The sequence below is a fragment of the Hydra viridissima genome, unplaced genomic scaffold, assembly GCF_058129835.1.
Source record: "Hydra viridissima isolate aposymbiotic clone 2 unplaced genomic scaffold, HvirCarnegie_v1 scaffold_2, whole genome shotgun sequence".
In the NCBI taxonomy this organism is placed as follows: Eukaryota; Metazoa; Cnidaria; class Hydrozoa; order Anthoathecata; family Hydridae; genus Hydra; species Hydra viridissima.
Genome location: NW_028324301.1, coordinates 8,482,723 through 8,503,056, shown reverse-complemented (window position 1 = coordinate 8,503,056; position 20,334 = coordinate 8,482,723). Strand labels below are relative to the sequence as shown.

Here is a 20,334-nt window from a genome sequence, read left to right as displayed (position 1 = left end):
TGCAACATAATAAAAATAGAAAATAATTCTTTGTCAGAATATTTATATCCGTTCCATGATAGGTCGAATAATTTATGGTCGAAGCAAACCTTATTAAAAATATAGTTTTTCACCAGCGCGGCGTTTCAGGTTAAAATAGATTAACCACAGGACGAACGACAATTTAAAGCAGCGGTTAGAATACAATTTTAGCCGTAAGAAAATATCTGGCCAACGTTTATCTTTTAATTTAATCGAACCGTCAGAATCGTTTTTTGAAGAGTTGTGATCTTAACCGAAAATTTACTTCAAATAAAACAAATATCAATGATAATGTTTGGTTGTTAAAATTTTTTTTTTCTCTTACACTTTTTCTAAAGAGAAAACATCCCTTTTCAGATTGTAAATGATACAACGCAAGCCATTAAAATGGCAATTAAATGCCTTAGAATCAAATATTTGTCTGCTCTCCTCAACAATCCACATGGCATTACAGGTTGCTAATATTTGGAAAATTGGCTTTTTTTTTTTTATCCAGTTGTATTTTGTGGCCTTTTACCTTTATTTTGGCATTTTGACACAGAAAAATTTAAGTTCTTGAAAAAGTATTTGTTTTGGAAAAAAAGATGAAATCAATTTTTGCTCCTCAAGAATTTTTAAGGATAATAAAAAACAACTTTTGACTTCCGATCCGAAGATTAACTAGTTGATTTCATTGATGAAATTTGTTCAAAATAAAGTGACAGAATCGTTTTGAAACAGCCGCGATATGAAAAAGGGCATTATTATGGCATTTTACATTCACGATTTTGGAATTTCACATGTAAAAAATGTTGGCAACACTGAATTTAATTGTCAATTAAAACGACTAAAATATGACGACTTGGAATGCTCGCTTCTACGTTTGAGACATTAAAACGAATTTCCTAGCCGCATTAAAAAAACTCTTGATGCTGGAGTCTTTTGACCCATATGCAATTCAGTTGTAGATTTTTATATCACGGCCGTTTAATCTATTCTCAAAATTAACTTTGACTTCTTGTGCTAGAATTTTGTCAAGTACTTTGCTAACACAAAATCTAAAAGAACTTTATTACGTTATAAAAAAATTTTTTTTTTGTTTCGACTCTAAAAAGGTTTTCAGAACTCGATTCTTGCACTGGGGCGCCATAAAAAATTGACTAATAGAAATGTGAAACGTTTAGTTTTTTAAACAAATTTTATTTTATCAATCAAACCTAGATTATTTTTTACCACCATGATGGAGTCTAAGAAATCATTTGAAATGCGAGTACGTAGATGGCTATAAACCAAAGCGAGTCCAGAGAAATCACGTTCAACTTTTACGCTGGAGAACGCTGCACCGTAAACTACTTGCGAGATTTCATAAAGCCGATTCCATTTTGTTTTCTGGTTTTTCTTCCAGTACGCAAGAATGTTGAATTCAACGTCTAATGACACTCGCGGTTCATTAAGAGTCCATTTTAAAATTAATTGACGAATATCTTGATCTGACTCTAAAGCTGCATTAGCAACATCTTGTCTGGTTCCTCCTCCAGTATATTCAATGAAACGGCGTACTTTTTCAGCATAAATTTCTTCTGAGTTGATAGGAATCATCTCTTCAGAAGTATTTGAGGAATATGACGCATTTAATTGTATGGATTCTTCTGTTGATGAAAAACTTGATTGTTCTCGTTGAGTACAAAGTTTTTGATGAATTTTGATTAGCTGTATAATTCCTCTATTCAACATTTCTGTATTAAACAGTTGATGACCCGATGTAAAGCAAAATCTAGGATCCATAACTAAAGCAGCAATAAATGCTTCACATTTAAAAAAAACTTGTTCTCGTGTATTGATTGCGTTGGTCAGTAGCATTTTTAATCCCAAATCACCTGCTGGAACGTCCTCAATTCCTATTTTCATTTGAATCCATCGAACGTAGAATTCACTAATTGATAATTTTGCGGATTGAAAATCCATCATAGCCGAATGTTTTGGTAAAAATGCATCGAAATATTCATCTATTAAACTCCATGAAGCATCATTTAATTTTAATTGGTCGTGTCTTAGCCTTTGATATGCTTCTGCGTTGGTATGGAAATCTTCTATCATCAAAAACGTGGAATCCCAGCGTGGTTCAATGTCTACACGAGGTTTTTTTAGATTTTTAAATGTTTGAATATATGCTACTTTCTTGGATTCGATAGCAACTTTTCTGATGTTATTTAATGCATCTTCAAACATTGATGTTACGTCCTTAGCAGCTAGCTGACACACATGTGCGCCACAAAACATGGCTGAACAGAACGATCCAACTGATTTTTCAACACAAACAGTTTGGGCTTCACTATAATTCCCCTCTTCATTCTCTAAAGCGCCAATATCAATTTCCTCGTCTTCGAAATCTATAAATTCGTCACCATAAATTTCAAGGATCACTTTCATTTGAACTTGTGCATTTTGAAGAATTTTTGAAGCCTTCGTCATGTTTTTTCCTTGATCTGTGTAAGTTGCGTAGATATCATTAGCACATTTTCCAATTTTTCCAATTACATTTTCTAACTGAGCAGCTAAAATTTCGCCAAACTGTCGACTTTCTTGAGTAAGTATGCCTAAGGTTCTTTCAGCTATTTGCCCGTCCTTCACATATCTACAGCTAACTCCAAACACGTTTCTTCCATATCGCGACGCACTATCAAACATCAACGAGACAAGAACATTTCCAGTTTCTTCTCTTATGAGCGAAAAAATATTTTCACACGCAAGTTGAATGTAGCGTTTCATGCTGTGACGATTTATAACAATTTTGAATTCTTTGAGTGCATTTTTCACTAAAGACAATTGTCCGATTTCATCAGCTGACGCGAAAGACAAGTTACGGTTCATCATTAACTTAATCATTTCTCTAATTAATTGATTTACATCAACATCCAGCTTGATTCGTTTAATTAATTGAATCTCAACGTTATTTCGATTCCTTGTAGCCGAAGTAGTTTCAACTAAGTCAATTTCGCCAGCTTTTTCTTCGTGTTTTCGAAGAAGGTGATCTTTGAGGTTACTTAACTTGCCTTTGTAAAATTTTTTGCACATTTTACACTTTCCTCCTTCTTTACTAATTTCAAATTGACTTTTCACTTGTTTGTGCAATAAATTATTCTCCATATTTGTCTTTAAATCTTAAGGAAAACAAAAACAGTGACAAGAAAATTGTTATTCCAAGATCTATTTATACCACAGGACAATCGTTTAAACCGCGAAAAATGAATAATTAGATTAATAATCGTTTTTTAATGCGGCTAGGAAAATCGTTATAATGTCTCAAACGTGGAAGCGAGCATTCCAAGTCGTCATATTTTAGTCGTTTTAATTGACAATTAAATTCAGTGTTGCCAACATTTTTTACATGTGAAATGCCAGAAGCGTGAATGTAAAATGCCATAATAATGCCCTTTTTCATATCGCGGCTGTTTCAAAATCATTCCGTCACTTTATTTTGAACAAATTTCATCAATGAAATCAACTAGTTAATCTTCGGATCGGAAGTCAAAAGTTGTGTTTAATTATCCTCAAAAATTCTTGAGGGGCAAAAATTAATTTCAACTTTTTTTCCAAAATAAATACTTTTTCGAGAACTTAAATTTTTCTGTGTCAAAATGCCAAAATAAAGGTAAATGGCCATAAAGTACCATTGGATAAAAAAAAAAATGCCAATTTTCCAAATATTAGCAACCTATAATGCCATGTGGTTTGATTGAGGAGAGCAGACACATAAATATTTGATTCTAAGGCATTTAATTGCCATTTAATTTGTTTGAGTTGTATCATTTACAATCTGAAAAGGGATATTTTCTCTTTAAAAAACGTGTAAGAGAAAAAAAAATTTTAACAACCAAACATTATCATTAATATTTGTTTTATTTGGAATAAATTTTCGGTTAAGATCACAACTCTTCAAAAAACGATTCTGACGGTTCGGTTAAATTAAAAGATAAATTTTGGCCAGAATTTATGCTGTAAATGGTTCGATCCTTTACAAGTTCTACTTTTCTTTCTACTTAACATAATTTCTAATGTGGCACAGGACGCCATATAATAAAAACCACATTCAGTAATAAAAACTAAGTTTGAGACTAAGTTTTTACATTCTAATAAGGGGAAATCGAGACTTTTGTTTTACTCGTTAAATTAATCTGAAATGAGCAATAAAGTTGTACGATTTTTTCTTCTAAAATAAGAAACAGCAAATGTCTCAGACATGAAATTATGTCAAAATATGTGGATAGAAAATATTTCTGACATAATTTATGTCGGCAGAAAATGTCTCAGATATATAGTTATGTCAAAATATGTGGACAGAAAAATGTTTCTGACATAATTTATGTCGGCAGAAAATGTCTCAGATATAAAGTTATGTCAAAATATGTGGACAGAAAAATGTTTCTGACATAATTTATGTCGACAGAAAATGTCTCAGATATAAAGTTATGTCAAAATATGTGGACAGAAAAATGTTTCTGACATAATTTATGTCGACAGAAAATGTCTCAGACATAAAATTATGTCAAAGTAAGTTCGCAGAAAAATATTTCGGAAATATTTTATGTCGGCAGAAAATGTTTTAGACATAAAATTATGTCAAAGTATGTGGACAGAAAAATGTTTCTGACATATTTTATGTCGGCAGAAAATGTCTCAGACATAAAATTATGTCAAAGTAAGTTCGCAGAAAAATATTTCGGACATATTTTATGTCGGCAGAAAATGTTTTAGACATAATATTATGTCATAGTTGGTAGGCAGAAAAATATTTCGGACATATTTTATGTCGGCAGAAAATGTTTTAGACATAAAATTATGTCAAAGTTGGTAGGCAGAAAAATATTTCGGATATATTTTATGTCGGCAGAAAATGTTTTAGACATAAAATTATGTCAAAGTTGGTAGGCAGAAAAATATTTCGACATATTTTTCGGACACACACACACACACACACACACACACACACACACACACACATATATACAAGGCCGGTATCATGTTAATATTTTACTCCGTTAAAATTTTACTGCGCAGTAAATTTTTAACGTTAAAATTTTACTACGCAGTAAAATTTTAACGTTAAAAATTTACTGCGCAGTAAAATTTTACTGCGCTCGTTATTTTTTTACTGTCATCAATAGACCGCGATCCGTGCATGCTAATCGCATCGGCCTGTGACCTCCCTCTAAGAACCAAGTAATTTTTTCAAAAGTAGTACTTTGTAATATTTAATAACATTATCGAAAAAGTTCCCAAGTTTTTCTTTTGCAGTTTTTGAGAAAAAAGTGTTAGAACCCCCTATAAAAATCGATTTACACGACTATCGTTTAGTTTCGTTGAAAATTATAAATAAAAAACAGAACATATTTTTGAATAATTTTTCTCTATCTCATTAAAAATAAATGCGTGCGGCAAATTACTCGTCTTCTTAACAATCGAAACAAAATAAAAACATGGCTGCGGCCGAGTCTTGCAAACTCTCATGTCTTATTCATTTTTCGAATTGTGAAGTTGAACAATTAAGAAATTTTACTAATTTAACTTATGAAAAATTTATTTTATCGCGAAATGAATGGCTTATGATAAGTGACGAAAATTTAGAAGCTACGGGTATAGCGCATAAAGTTGTAAGTTGCCCTGAAAATTTTGATAAAAACTCTCATTTGGTATATCATCTAAAATGTTACAAGTATTTTACAGATGTGTCTAAAATTGAAAGAGCCAAAAAAAGAAAACTGAATAATATATCTGAAAGTTTTAAAATAGAAAAAAAAAAAGAAAATCTTCCCGTTTGTCATCAGTTAGTATTTCAACAAATTCTTCAGTTTTGCAGCCATTTTGTATTATTTGCAAAAAAAAAAAAAACTTTACTATACAGATTTTCACGACAAAAAAAGAAAATTACAGAAACTTAGTTTATGTCAAACTTTTGATGGTGGCTTATTGCGTCAAGCAGCTGAAAATAAAAATGATGAAAGTATTTTGTTACACATTAAAGACAAGGATTGCGTTGCTGTTGAGGTGAGATACCATAAAACATGTTACAATGAATATACAAAACTTTATAAATCTTTAATACCACCGTCAGAGACATCTACCAGCAACTTAATGTATAAGTTGTCCTTTGAATCATTTTGTAGACAAGTTATTGACACTAAAATCATCAAGTTAAAAAAAGTTTATCGCCTTTGTTATCTTACTGAATATTTTATAAAAATTGTTAAAAGAGTAGAAAATTTGGATGCTAGCAATTATAAAAGCTGTCGCTTAAAAAAAAGATTAATAAATTGTTATCCTGATTTGGTATTTTATCAGCCATTTCATCGCAGTCAAAGTGAATTTGTTTTTTTTGGGGATAGTGCAGTTGTTTTAAATGAAGAAATTGATAAGCTTGATTCTCAAAGTTCACAAGAGTCAGATCTTTCAGAAAATAATGAAACTGAAAGTGAACAAGAGAATAACTTATTTGATGTTAGTTATTCTGCCTTTCATCAAGTTTGTATGAAAATAAGAGAATCCCTTAGATGTGGAACTGGGATTAAAAGTGGTTGGCCACCACCAGCTTCAGATTTTAGTCTTGAAAATATTGAAAGTGGAATTTCACCTACTCTTTTTAATTTTCTGTCAATAATTCTTGGTTATACAGATGAAGTTAATTACATGAGTTATGTCAATATAGAGTTCAAGCTGAAGTTGAAAGTTTTATCTATTGCCCAAGATTTATTGTTTATCTTTTTAAAAGGTAAAAAAATAACATATATGTCTTTAGCATTAGCTACTGCTATTAAGCAAATGTCCGGTTCCTGTAAACTTGTAAAAATTTTTATTTTATCTACAGTGGCAAAAGGTTTTAAAAATTTTAAATTTTTAAAACCTTTTGCCACCGTAGATGGAACTTTAGTAAAAACAACAAAAAGTAATTTGTTAAAAATTCTTGAAGAGCCTGTTAAAGATTCACTGGTGTTGCCAATTGTTGAAAGTGGAGCTTTACTAGTTGATGCAATGGCACTGTTACAAACACTACAAGTTAGAGTCAAAACGTTTGGTGAGTTAGCTGAATATATACTAAAAGAAATTATTAATCTGTCCAGCTGTTATGGGTGTCAACGTGTTGACTTTGTTTCAGATAGGTATTTTAATCATAGTATTAAAAGTTTAGAACAAGTAAAAAGAATTACTCATGGAACTTCGATTATTCGTATATTAAATAAACTACAGCCTATACCTCATCAATGGAAGAAGTTCCTTTCAAATGGCAAAAATAAAGAAGAATTAATAAATTTTTTGTTTACTCATTGGAGTTCATTGAATACATTTTATTTCTCAAATAAGAGTGTTTATTTAACCAATGAAGATAAATGTTATCAATTTATGTTATCAGCAAATAATGTGGTAGTATCTGAAATAATCTCTCTTAAATGACCATAAAGAAGCAGATACTCGATTAATGGCTCACTGTTATCATGCAGCTTCATCTCACCAAAATATTGTAATTTGGAGTCCTGACACTGATGTATTTGTCATTGCTTTACATGCTATTAAACATTTTACTGTTCATGTATTATTTGCAACTGGAAATCAAAACAACAAAGGTATAATTAATGTAAGAAAAGTAGCTGATCATTGGGGTAGATCTTTTGTAAATGCTGTAGTTGGCTTTCATTCTTTTACAGGTTAATTGGTTAACTTAATTTATCTATCTTTTATGACATGATTTCCCATTCTTTTTTTGTAAGTTTCACTTCCTTAATACAAACATTTAAAACACTGTAAAATTGTATAATATGTTTTCCTTTAAGGATGCGATACTACAAGTTCATTTTATGGTAAAGGAAAAGCTTCAGTACTTAAGGTCTTACAAAAAAAAACTGAGTATGAAGGCGTGTTAGCAGAGCTCGATGAAAATCACTTGATGGCATCAGATTTATTTACTAAAAAAAAGAAATTTGTGTGTCACCTTTATGGTAATGACATGGTTTCTTCATTTAACGAGTTGAGATATGAACTCTTCAAGAGTGGCAATTATAGAGAAGAGCAATTGCCTCCAACTTCAGATGCATTAGTACAACACATACTGAGATGTAATTATCAAGCTTATATCTGGAAACATGCCACTATACCTCTATTTAATATGCCAAGTGTTTTGGAACATGGTTAGACGATGGATGGCGACGAATTGAAGATAAAATGGCTGTCAAATGAAATTGCTCCCGATAGCGTATTAAATTTTATTAATTGTAGATGCGCGACTGGTTGTAATACAAAACGATGCTCATGTCGGAGTGCAGAACTGATGTGTTCTGATTTATGTCAATGCATTGAATGCGACAATAAAAATTAGAAATTCGCCGAAGATAGCGACGATACTTACAATGGAATAATTTCAAGTGATTCTGATTCTGATATAGATATTCAACCATTGTAAACTTTTATGTTTGTAAGATAATAAAAATAAATTTAAAAAAGTGAAATGAACAATTAAATGTATTATCAGTTGTTAAAACGATATCTCAAATTAACTTTTAGACTTACACGAGAAAAATCAATTCACTCTTATATACCCATGTAAATCAGGGTTGTCCAACGCGTGGCCCGCGGGCCAGAAGGTGGCCCTCGTCAGCCTATGGCATGGCCCGCATATCACGGTCCATTTATTTTGAATTTTTATTTTAATAAAAATTTCAAATAACAATAATAAAATAAGTTCTACAGCAACAGCATACATGGCCTACTTTATTTATACGGCCGGATATTTTGCATTTTGAAAAAAAAAATAGAAGGCCAGTTTTCAAAATCGTAATGTTTCGAAAACTTAAGACTTTTTGAATATTTGCAAATGTATTTTACTTTCTAAATTTAAAAAGTCGACAAAAGTGGTTTATATTCATAAATTTAGATACTATGCGAATATTCTATAAGAAGATATCAAAACAAGCCTTTATTTTAAAACTTAGAATTTAAGTAAACAGACACAATTTAAAAAACAAGAATATTTATATAAAATATTTAAATCTTTTTCTTTTTTCATCAAAAAGTAATTGTATTATATATAATTTATTGAGTTTTTTCAAATTTTCTCTTTTTAAAAGATTTTACATGATCAACAGCTACTTCGCTGGTAGAGATAATTCTTTTATTATTAAGGAAAATGTTGATAACAATTCTTCCAGCAAGTTTTATCCCAGTTTTCTCATGCATAGGACAAGAAAAAGTCTGAAAAGAGTCACAAAAACAATTTAACAAATATTCTAAAGCTTGTCTTGCATGTAAATTAAGTTTCTTTATTTTGTTATAAGAGTAGTCAATCATAGCAAACGATGTGCAAACATAATCCAAAAGTGATGGTGAAGGAATAGTGAGACCACCCCTAGAAATAATTGTTAAATAAGTATGATCAGGATTGCTTTCATCAATATTAGCACAACATAAAAATTCTTGGCAACATGTACCAAAGCGTTTTTTTAGTTTCTTTGCTATATATCCAGCAATATGAGCACCTACTTCTCTACTCTCTGGTGCTAGATTCATGATTTCTGGAGCACACTGAGTTGTATCGATATCAAGAAGAAAGTTTTTCAAATCTGTTAAATTATTTTCTGACTCGAGTGGTACTTTCAAACTATCATCAAAGTTAATACTTTCTTTAACTATACTTTTGATTTTTAATATTTTTTCAGAAATAGAGACATCTTTTAAACCAACCAAAAATCTTCCACCACTCATTTGTCTATATTGTCCAAATCTCCTTTCTAATGATTCACTTTGAAACCTCCCAGTTAAAACAAAGTTATATCCGTCATTAAGTAAGTCCTCAATCAATGAGGCATGACAATTAAGTGTTCTTATCAATGCTGCAGCTGTTTGAGCACTTAAAGTAAACTTCTCACAGTTTGGTACCTTTTACAATTGCCAAGCTTCAATCCAGTGTGCCATTTCCCTAAGAAATTCAGGTTTTTTATCTCCAGAAACAACTGCATTACCTAAAATATTACACGTTGAATACTGACTTTTTGAATTTGATAAAACCCACCACTTGTAAAATAATGTCAAAAAATCTGCACTACTTTTAAGATCAGGGAAATATGAGTGAATTGCTGCAGAAGTAGTTTCATCAAAAATTGCAAGTGCTAAAGAAACGTTTTGTTTAAAATTGCCTGGATGTAATACTTTCATTGTTATTTTTGGTGCTTTACGCAAACCAGCATCAAGAGCGAGGTCTTTTTCATAAATATTGTGGAAGGTGCTCCATTTTATTTCTCCACCACATACAATTATAGGATCTTTAAATCCATCAAACTTAAAATCTGGAAATAAAAATCTTTTACAATTTAACAAACTATTTCTGATATTTTTAATAAGATGTACAACATCAAAACAAAGGTAAATCTTTTTTAGATTGTAAATAAAAAACAAATCTTTAGCTTGTTGATTTGATGCACAAAGGATTTTTTTAAAACAAGAAACATTAGAGGAATGGTTGTCACACACAATAACTCTAACATTAAATTCACATTCAGTTAGAATACGAAGACATTCAAAAATTTCTTCTTTCAACCATTCAGCATTGATTGTTTTTTTAGGTGATGATTTAATCACATATGGAATGTTTTGTTTCAGGCCAACTATCATAAAACAAACTATTCCATTATACAATTCTCCAGACTCATCACTACCAATCATCTCTCCACCAAAATACTCTTCACATTTTTGCAAGTACATTTCATCAAAAATCAAGCAAATGTCTTGAGATATCTTCCCTTCTAATTTTAAATGTTTTGCACAACTTAGAGCATCAATATTTCCACTAGTTTTTTTTTTAAGTAAAGATATTGATGGTAAAGGCAATTCTTCACGCAAAAGTTAGTATGACTGTGTAGAAGTATATCGTAACATCAGTGAATACTTTATAATATTGACTGAAAAAATAGGTTTCTTCATATACTTAATTTGCTGTAATTCAGTCAATATAGATGAAAATTGTTCAGCTTGTGATTTAATGTAGGTAGGAAAATTATAAAGCATGCTTTTACGAGATAAACAACAATCTCTTCCATGACGAAACCACTGAGGTAATGGTAGGGGTGAACCTTTGTAAAATAATTTAACATGCATCTCATTGTTTATGCGAATGCACTCTGTAACTTCAGGAATAGATAAAGTACTATGACTCAATTTATAAAAAATTACATGATCATCATACTTCAAGAATGAAAAACCATCTGGAGCAAGACTTTCAGTAATATCATCAAAGTTTATAATCAAATCACTCAATAAAAACTGTCCATATTGATCTGGCTGAAATATTCTTTTAGTTGGTGATTTTCTTAACGAATTAGAAGATTTTATAAGTTGTGATGGACTTTCTTCAGGCAAATTTGTGCAATCAAAAATAGTTGGAATAGGCTTTAGTTTTTTTATTAATCGAAAACGTTGATTCGTATTACCTTTCTTATAATACTTTTTTTCAAAATGTTTGATGCATATTACGGAAGTATTTGTAGGTGTCCAATCTTTTCTATTTACAAATTTAATCCAATTTTTTTTCAACTCTTCATTTTTTGGAAACGAAAATACTACTGTAGATACTTCACCATCATAATTTGAACGACAATTCACAATACAACATTTGTTAACCATATTCTTTGAAACTCCAGTTGCTCCTTTAAAAGCGCCTTATGAAAAAACTGGCCTTCTATTTTTTTTTTCAAAATGCAAAATATCCGGCCGTATAAATAAAGTAGGCCATGCAGCATATTATTTATATATTTATAATTCGAATTATACATTCGATTTCGATTATACTTTCACTATATAAATCGGCATTTGAAATAATAAAACGCGCGCTAAAGAAAAAACATTATTTTTATATATTTAATAAAGACAGCTTCAGCTAAAAGACGTAGATGTGATACTGAAAGCGGTCATGGGGGTCGTGTATTTAATCCTTCTTGGACAACTGACTATTTTGTTCATGAACAAAGTAATTCTATTATATGTCTAATTTGTTTGGAGAAAATTGCCGTGTGTAGAGTAGGTACAAACGGCGGGGCGGGGCGGATCAGCGGAGCGGATCATTCAAGTGACACGGCACTTTTAATAGTTTAATTTCTGCTAACGAATTCAACCTGGGGCCAATGCTATAAACAATTCGAAGTTTTTTTCGAGAAAAAAAATCTTTCGTAAAAACGCAATTTTTCACGTACGAAAAAAAGTTCGTAATCTCGAAGAATTTATCGCTGTTTGTATTTTTTTCGGCCATTGCTATAAAGCATAAAACGTATACGTCACTAAAATTCACGAACTTTTTTATCCGTAATACATAGTAGTTATATAATAGTAATTTTTATTGTAATTTTTATTTATTAGGCCTAATTAATGAATTTTATTAGTCATTAAGTATGCTGTGCTGTCTATTCTACTTTTATGAATATTTTTACATTCTAGTGTTTGGTGTTTAAAAAAGCTGTGTAAAATTAAAGTAGGAACATGAATTTAATTTTTTCGGGCGAAGACTTAGATTTCGAAGTTGCAGAAAATTAGCTTCGCCACCGATTGCCTCGAGAGGTTGGTGTTTAAAACATTACTTAAAATTACTATATATATATATATATATATATATATATATATATATATATATATATATATATATATATATATATATATATATATATATATATATATATATATATATATAATGATTTTTTATCGAACAAAATCAGAAATCAAACTAAATAGGCGCAGAAATTATATTTTTGTTTTGTTTTTCAATATCATTTTAGTTTAATGGTCGCTTTTTTAACGAAGATGTTTCTGACAACGTTTTTCGAGAGCAGTATCGAGTCCCAAGAGCTGTATTAGATTTTTTAGAAACTAGGCTTAAAGATGATTTGCAACATTATACTAAGCGAAATAAAAGCATTTCAGTACTTTTCCAAATAATGGTATTTCTTCATTTTATTGGCACAAATATTTTTTTTCATGTTCTCAGAGACTGTCATGGAACCTTTACCAACACAATTTATAGTATTATACAGTGTAGGAGAAGCTATTTTCAATGTTAGTGTATTAAGTTAATAAAACTATTGGAAGTATATATATATTTACATGAATGTAAAATCTTTATTTAGAAATATGATTGATTACATACTTATATTATGTTAATATATACTATATATTACATACTTATACTATAACATTTGTAAATATATATTTAAATATATATATATATATATATATATATATATATTTAAATATATATTTACAAATGTTATAGTATAAGTATGTAATATATAGTATATATTAACATAATATAAGTATGTAATCAATCATATTTCTAAATAAAGATTTTACATTCAAGTTTATATACAAATAGTTATAAACTAATGTAAAGTAAACTACTAACAGTGCTAATGATATATAACAAGGGTAATAATAATGGCAATTTAATCATTCTATTCAAAAACTGCAGAGATATATTACAGTATATAAAATTAACAATGATAACATGATGTAATGTATAGTATATATCAATTTTATATATATATATATATACATATATATATATATATATATATATATATATATATATATATATATATATATATATATATATAAATATATATATACTTCCAATAGTTTTATTAACTTAATACACTAACATTGAAAATAGCTTCTCCTACACTGTATAATACTATAAATTGTGTTGGTAAAGATTCCATGACAGTCTCTGAGAACATGAATATATATATATATATATATATATATATATATATATATATATATATATATATATATATATATATATATATATACATACATACATACATATATATACATATATATAAAATATAATGTAGCAATACATATTTTTATTTAAATAGTTTGCTAATTAAAACATACTAAGCTTCCCAAGAAGAACCTCTTTGTTTTCTCTAATCTTTATTGCTAGTATCATTTTAAGTTCTTTAGACAGCATTTTATTTTGTTGTGTATTTGTGTATTATTTTGTTGTGTATTTGTGTATTATATGGCATATTTGTTGACTATTTATACTTTTCTTTAGTCAAACATTATGAAAAATTTGTTTAACCAAAATTACTATCGAAAACCTAACAAGGAAAAACAACAAGGAACTGAATATCGATTAAATGCAGATTTTAAGTAATTAGTTTATTATGGAGTTACCAAAATCCTTTTCAGTTTTATCTATAAAATATCTACATAAAAACACAAACAAAGAATGTTCAATGATTTTGAAGCGCTAACGTTGTTCCAGCAATGGCCGCCAAAAATCACGAAGAAAATATCTAAAATTGAGATCAAAAATCTATCTGAAGTTTTTTTTCGAAAAAACGCATTTTTTATCTGAAAAGGCGATTCCCTTGTTCGTTTATAGCATTGGATTTAAAAACGAAGTTTTTATCTTAAAAACGGAATTTTTTGAATGTTTATAGCAATGGACTTTTTTTTTCTTCGCTTTTTACGGTAAAAACTTCGTGTTTTACGGAAAAAACTTCGTTTTTTATGTTTATAGCATTGGCCCCTGAACAAACATACTGCTAAATTTTTTTATGATGACTTTTTAGTAAATGGCTGTGCCTGTTTTGATAGGTAGCATAAAACACCTTAAAATAGAGGTTATTGCAAATCTTATCGCCAAGAGCAATAATGAAGATAGAACAACTACACTCAACAATCCTAAGGCAGGCGAAGTTTATGTCATACAAGTGAATCATGAAAAAGGTTAGGCAGCAATATTTCAGTGCACTTGTATAGTATTTGTATTTTTAAAATATATTTGTATACTAAAATAGTATAATGTAGTAAATAGCATAGTTTTTGGATTATACTAGTAAAAATCAATTACGATGCCTAAAGTAAAGTTAGACTTTAAAGAAGTTATACCTGTAATCTACAATGTAGACTGTAGCCTACATGTAGTCTACAAGACTGTATATAGCTTTGTTTCTTTTAATATGTTTAAAGTAAAATCTAACATTACTTAGGCATAGTTTATCCTTTACTTAAGGCTATGCTATAGTAAAGCAAGATATCTTATTAATAAATATGTAAGGACTTCTAAATGTCATTTAATATTATATTGAATATTTTCAAGATGTCATTTAATATGCAACATTTTTTTGAAGCTAAAAATTGTCTTTCCTATTATAATTTATTTGAAGATTTATTTATTATTGTAAAATGGCTCCATAACAAACTTACATGCTTGTGTCTATTTTATATTATGTCAGTGTAAGACATGCTATAGAAAATAATCTGCAGGTTTTTAAATGACCTTTTTTATACATGCTGTTTAAAAGTATCTGTGTTATGATTTTAAAATGTGAGCACCAATGTGCTTTCATTGTACTTGCCTAAAAACAATCATAAATTATAACAATATAGTAACTGCTATATTATTAAAAATATTATTATAATTTAGTAGTAGTATATAAAATGTGTATTATTATTGTAATTATAATTATAGTTTATTAGTAGTATATATAATTTAGTAGTAGTATATAAAATATGATTTAGTAGTAGTATATAAAGTGAGTTTCTAATTCACTCGCTGTTAACACATAGCTATGTGTTAACAGCGAGTGAATTAGAAACTCACTTTGACAACTCACTTTTGATAATATAGGTATATATTAATAAAAAGAATAAAAAATTTAAACAAAAACTTCTTAGAAGACTTAAGACCAAAAGTAATTTTTGTTTAAATTTTTTATACTTTTTATTAGTATTAAAAATTTTTATTACTATTAAAACTCATTAAGTTAATTTTTTTAATGCTAAATATTTGTCTAATTTGTTCTTGAAACTGTTTACATTTGATGGCAATGTTGGGGTGTTAGCCAGGAATATATTTTATGATAAACAGAAATATATCTATAATCCCGGTTCGAAGCCCTCATGTAACCCAAACTTCTAGCCCTAAAATGGGTGAGACATATTTTCAAAGTTATAACTTTTCAAAACTTTTTTATAAAATTAAACTTATAATTTTGCAATCAAAATGAAATTATAATATTTTTTCTTTTTTTGATAGAGAATTATCTCTAACGCAGATAAGACTAAATTTTTTTCGGGGAATCCTTATCGCAAAAATCTTGATCTTCCTATATTTATGAACAGTAATGTACTGAATGAGTCATCTACCCTTTGACTTCTAGGATCAAATCTTACTTCTGATCTTAACCATCTGCTAAGGTTGTATCTCTTTACCATGCTTGCTACTTTATTACTCCTGATTCTATTCTTTATCTCTGTAAATCTCTATCAGTTATAGTACCAAAAAAACATAGAACTTACATCAATGAGGACCTCAAAGGTATTATTAATTAGTATGATTAGTCAACAAAAAGTTCAATAACATTGTTGGTTTAACAATAAACGCAGATTAATTACTACCTAGGTAGCAATAAATTTATGTTTATTGCTGATAATAAAGTTAGATTAAGGTATTAGTTAACTTTATTATCAATCTTAATTAATATATTGTCAATATCATGAACGATAACATATTAATAAATAATATATATGTTCAACATAAATATTATTTATTAATATGTTATCGTTCTAACTATATTATCAATCTAAATTTATTACTATATCAATCTTAATCGTTCCACTAATACATCAAACTTTGCCATGTTTAAATTGACTATTTGCTTGCTTAATCGTTTATCTTAAAATAAATAACTTTTATGACAAATCCCCTGATGTTACTATGTAGCTTAACATGAGTGCAGTTTTTGCCCTCATGCTATGCACATTTTGTGACATAAGGGCAGATTCGTAAGATGAGAACATTCTGTGTAACTTAATATTGTTACGCAGGCAAAATATTGTAACATGAAGGCAAAATTTGTAGCGCCAGAGCTAGGCAAATCGTAAAATGAGGCCAACTAAGATTACTACTACTACTATACTACTACTACTATACTATACTACTACTACTACTACTACTACTACTACTACTACTACTACTACTACCACTACCACTACCACTACCACTACCACTACTACTAAAAAAAAAAAAAGAGGTGTTGAATTTTGGAAACTTTAAACCCATTGGGAATTCTACAGTATACTCGGTGCCATTTGGCTAATGATTAGGCTAGCTAACACCCTGAATATGTTCCATAAATTTTCTGTTTTGTTTATAAGGAATTTGTACCTTGGTATAAACTTGGTTTGTTCTCAGCTGTATTTTTTATTATTACCTCTGCATGTTTTGAACTTTGTTTGTTTGCTTATATTTTTGCTCTTTTTACTCAACAATTTTGGTTGTCCTGATTACTGTCACTTAATTTATATGATGTGAAGTTGTTCTCCATGTATAAAGCAATTTAAATAATTCCAGCAATTTCCACCTTTTTGCCTGCCATATCTATTTTTATTTTATACTGTGGAACCTACTAACTATACAATTGATGAGTTGTTAAATCATGCTCTTTTTAGTTCACACAAAAGTTTAAATTCTCCTTATTTGTTACCAAGTGATGTTGCATGTAAATATTGTGGTTGTTTATTGTATATGCAATGTATATGTGTGTGTGTATATAAATATATATTATTATTATTATTATTATTTTTTTTTAGACGATTGGCGGGCAGATGGGTATAGGTGGAAGCAAAATGGTTCCAGTAAAATTCCTCGGGCTTTGCCGCTTTACACAAAGATCCATTTTGTCACAGTTATACCAACAGGAATTTCAAATGATTTCCAGAAGTTTGTGTACTGTGACCTGAGTCGGACAGATCTTGTTGTTATCCATTACATCGGTAACCACAACCTTGCAGTTTTAGTTCCTCATGGTAAATATTTCTTGCATTTTGATAATGGTTTTTGTTTTTCTTTTAAAAGTTTTACGTAAGTTTACTACTAAATAAAACCTACTTTAAATAAAATCTTTTAATAATATATTTAATTAAAATTCATGTTGTGTAGCCCCCTCTCTTTTTCATTCCAAACTTTACTTTGAGTTTTTTTAACACTGTCAAGTAACATTTTGTTTTTAAGCAATAAACATTCACTCTGGCCGATGACAACAGTAGGCGGATTACCTGATATAAATCGGCGGATCACGTTTTTTTTTTGTAGAACAGTCATTAAACTTTACAGAGTTTCACCAACTCTTCACATAAATAAGTGATAAAGCGTTAGAAGAAAAGTTAAATACAACTGAGAAAAGATGTAAACGCGAAGACTCGTAAATGATAAAGCGATAATAAGAAAAGTTAAAAACAACGATCAGAAAAGATACCCACAAGATGACTCGTCCACTCTTCACATCAATAAATGATAAAGCAAAAAGAATTAAGTTAAAAACAACAACCGAGAAAAGACGTAAACATGAAGACTCATCAACCTGCCATATAAATAAATGAAAAGATATCGCAACAGGAAAACAAGCAAAAACTATAAAAGCTCAAAAAAAAGAAAGAATCTAGGAAGTTGGAGTTTTTGTTAGAAGAAGAGATTTAAAGAGGATTTTAAGAGAAAAGAATTTTTAAGAGATTTAAAGAGGATTTTTAAAAAGAAGAAGAATTTTGTGATAAGAAGAGTATTTTGATGAATAAGCAGTTTAATAAGCAGTTGAATAAAAGAATTTCAAGTAAGATTTTGTTTTTAAGCAATAAACATTCACTCTGGCCGATGACAACAGTAGGCGGATCACCTGATATAAATCGGCAGATCACGTTTTTTTTTGTAGAACAATCATTTAACTTTACAGAATTTCATTTAAACAATCAAAATATTAGGCGAATCACTTGATATAAGTTGGCGGATCACCTTGTTTTTTTGTAAAACAATCATTAAAATTAAAGGAGTTTGATTCAAATAATCAAAATATTAGGCTGATCACTTGATATAAGTTGGCGGATCACCTTGTTTTTTTGTAAAACAATCATTAAAATTAAAGGAGTTTGATTCAAATAATCAAAATATTAGGCTGATCACTTGATATAAGTTGGCGGATCACCTTGTTTTTTTGTAAAACAATCGTTAAAATTAAAGGAGTTCGGTTCAAACAATCATAATATTAGGCGGATCACTTGATATAAGTTGGCGGATCACCTTGTTTTTTTGTAAAACAATCGTTAAAATTAAAGGAGTTCGGTTCAAACAATCATAATATTAGGCGGATCACTTGATATAAATTGGCGGATCACCTTGTTTTTTTTGTAAAACAATCATTAAAATTAAAGGAGTTCGATTCAAACAATTATAATATTAGGCGGATCACTTGATATAAATTGGCGGATCACTTGATACAAATTGGCGGATCACGTTGTTTTTTGAGTTCATAAAATTTATAAAATATTATAAACTTATACTTTTTTTTGTCGTTTAATAAAATTGTAATATGCAAATTCCTTCTAAGTATTATGTCGTTAGTGAATTTAAACTATATCTGAATCGTTTTTTTTAATGAAATATAACTCGCTTTAGTAACGTTTAAATGATCCGCCCCGCCGTTTGTACCGTTTAAATGATCCGCTCCGCCCCGCCGTTTGTACCTACTCCGTGTGTAAAAGTTATAATGTGAACAGGCACTACACTACAAAACATGCTGTAAGTTATGACAAATTTAAAGGCCAATTTCGAACTGATAAGATTGAATTGTTGAAGAAAACTTTTCTTGTACAACAATCAGTGATGAAAACTAAAGTGATTAGCTCTTACAGTGCTACCAAAATAAGTTTTTTAATGGCAGAAGCTATTGCAAAAAGTGGTAAACCTTTTTGTACTGGAGATTTATTAAAAAACTGTTTAAAAATATTTTGTAAAGAGATATGTCCTGAAAAAACACCTACTGTTGAAGATCTTAGCTTCTCACACCAGACTATTGCTAGAAGAGTTGAAGATCTATCAAAAAATATTGAATTATCATTAAAAGAAAAATTAAATAAATGTGAAGCCTATAGTCTGGCACTGGATGAATCAACAGACAGAGGTGATACTGCTCAGCTAGCCATTTTTATTAGAGGTATAACTAGTAACTTTGAAGTAATTGAAGAACTGTTAGATATTAATCATATGAAGGACACAACAAGAGGAGAAGATATTCTCTCTGAAGTGAAAAAAACATTAGTGAAATTTGAATTACCAGAAAAGAAACTCTGTGGTGTCACTACAGATGGAGCAAGTGCACTAACAGGAAAAAATATTGGATTTATTGCATTACTTAAGAAATCCATTAATCATGAAATTATTTCATATCACTGCATTATACACCAAGAGCAGTTATGTGCAAAAGTATTGGAGATGAAGAATGTTATGGAACTTGTTATTCA

General features: G+C 29.3%; 3 protein-coding genes and 2 pseudogenes across 5 annotated transcripts in view; 3 read left to right on the top strand and 2 right to left on the bottom strand.

Moving 5' to 3' along the window:
- The first annotated feature begins 5,443 nt into the window (after positions 1-5,443).
- LOC149891771 (uncharacterized) lies at positions 5,444-7,969 on the top strand (annotated as a pseudogene). The gene is made up of 2 exons (XR_016449827.1): positions 5,444-7,697; positions 7,824-7,969. The product of XR_016449827.1 is annotated as an uncharacterized LOC149891771 (transcript).
- A 1,068-nt stretch (positions 7,970-9,037) lies between these two features.
- LOC149891770 (uncharacterized) lies at positions 9,038-11,336 on the bottom strand (annotated as a pseudogene).
- On the bottom strand, positions 11,145-11,661 carry LOC149891769 (THAP domain-containing protein 2-like). The gene is made up of 2 exons (XM_090077998.1): positions 11,212-11,661; positions 11,145-11,165 (listed from the first exon to the last, which is right to left on the bottom strand). The coding sequence occupies exons 1-2, from the start codon at positions 11,659-11,661 to the stop codon at positions 11,145-11,147; spliced, it is 471 nt and encodes a 156-aa protein (XP_089934124.1).
- A 2,788-nt stretch (positions 11,662-14,449) lies between these two features.
- On the top strand, positions 14,450-19,942 carry LOC149891768 (uncharacterized). 2 transcript variants are annotated; one of them, XM_090078823.1, is made up of 3 exons: positions 14,450-14,766; positions 17,635-17,850; positions 18,056-19,942. In XM_090078823.1, exons 1-3 carry the CDS (start codon positions 14,613-14,615, stop codon positions 18,079-18,081), a joined length of 396 nt encoding a protein of 131 aa, XP_089934949.1. In that variant the 5' UTR covers positions 14,450-14,612; the 3' UTR covers positions 18,082-19,942. The 2 variants fall into 2 exon arrangements, with proteins under 2 accessions (XP_089934949.1, XP_089934948.1); XM_090078822.1 differs by having other exon boundaries at positions 14,497-14,766; positions 18,137-18,399.
- LOC145198197 (SWI/SNF-related matrix-associated actin-dependent regulator of chromatin subfamily A member 5-like) overlaps positions 18,478-20,334 on the top strand; it is a 25,054-nt gene continuing 23,197 nt past the window's right edge. The window contains exon 1 of the mRNA XM_090078821.1: positions 18,478-18,650. The gene's annotated coding sequence lies outside the window, so the exon portion shown is untranslated. The remainder of the gene's footprint in view (positions 18,651-20,334) is intronic.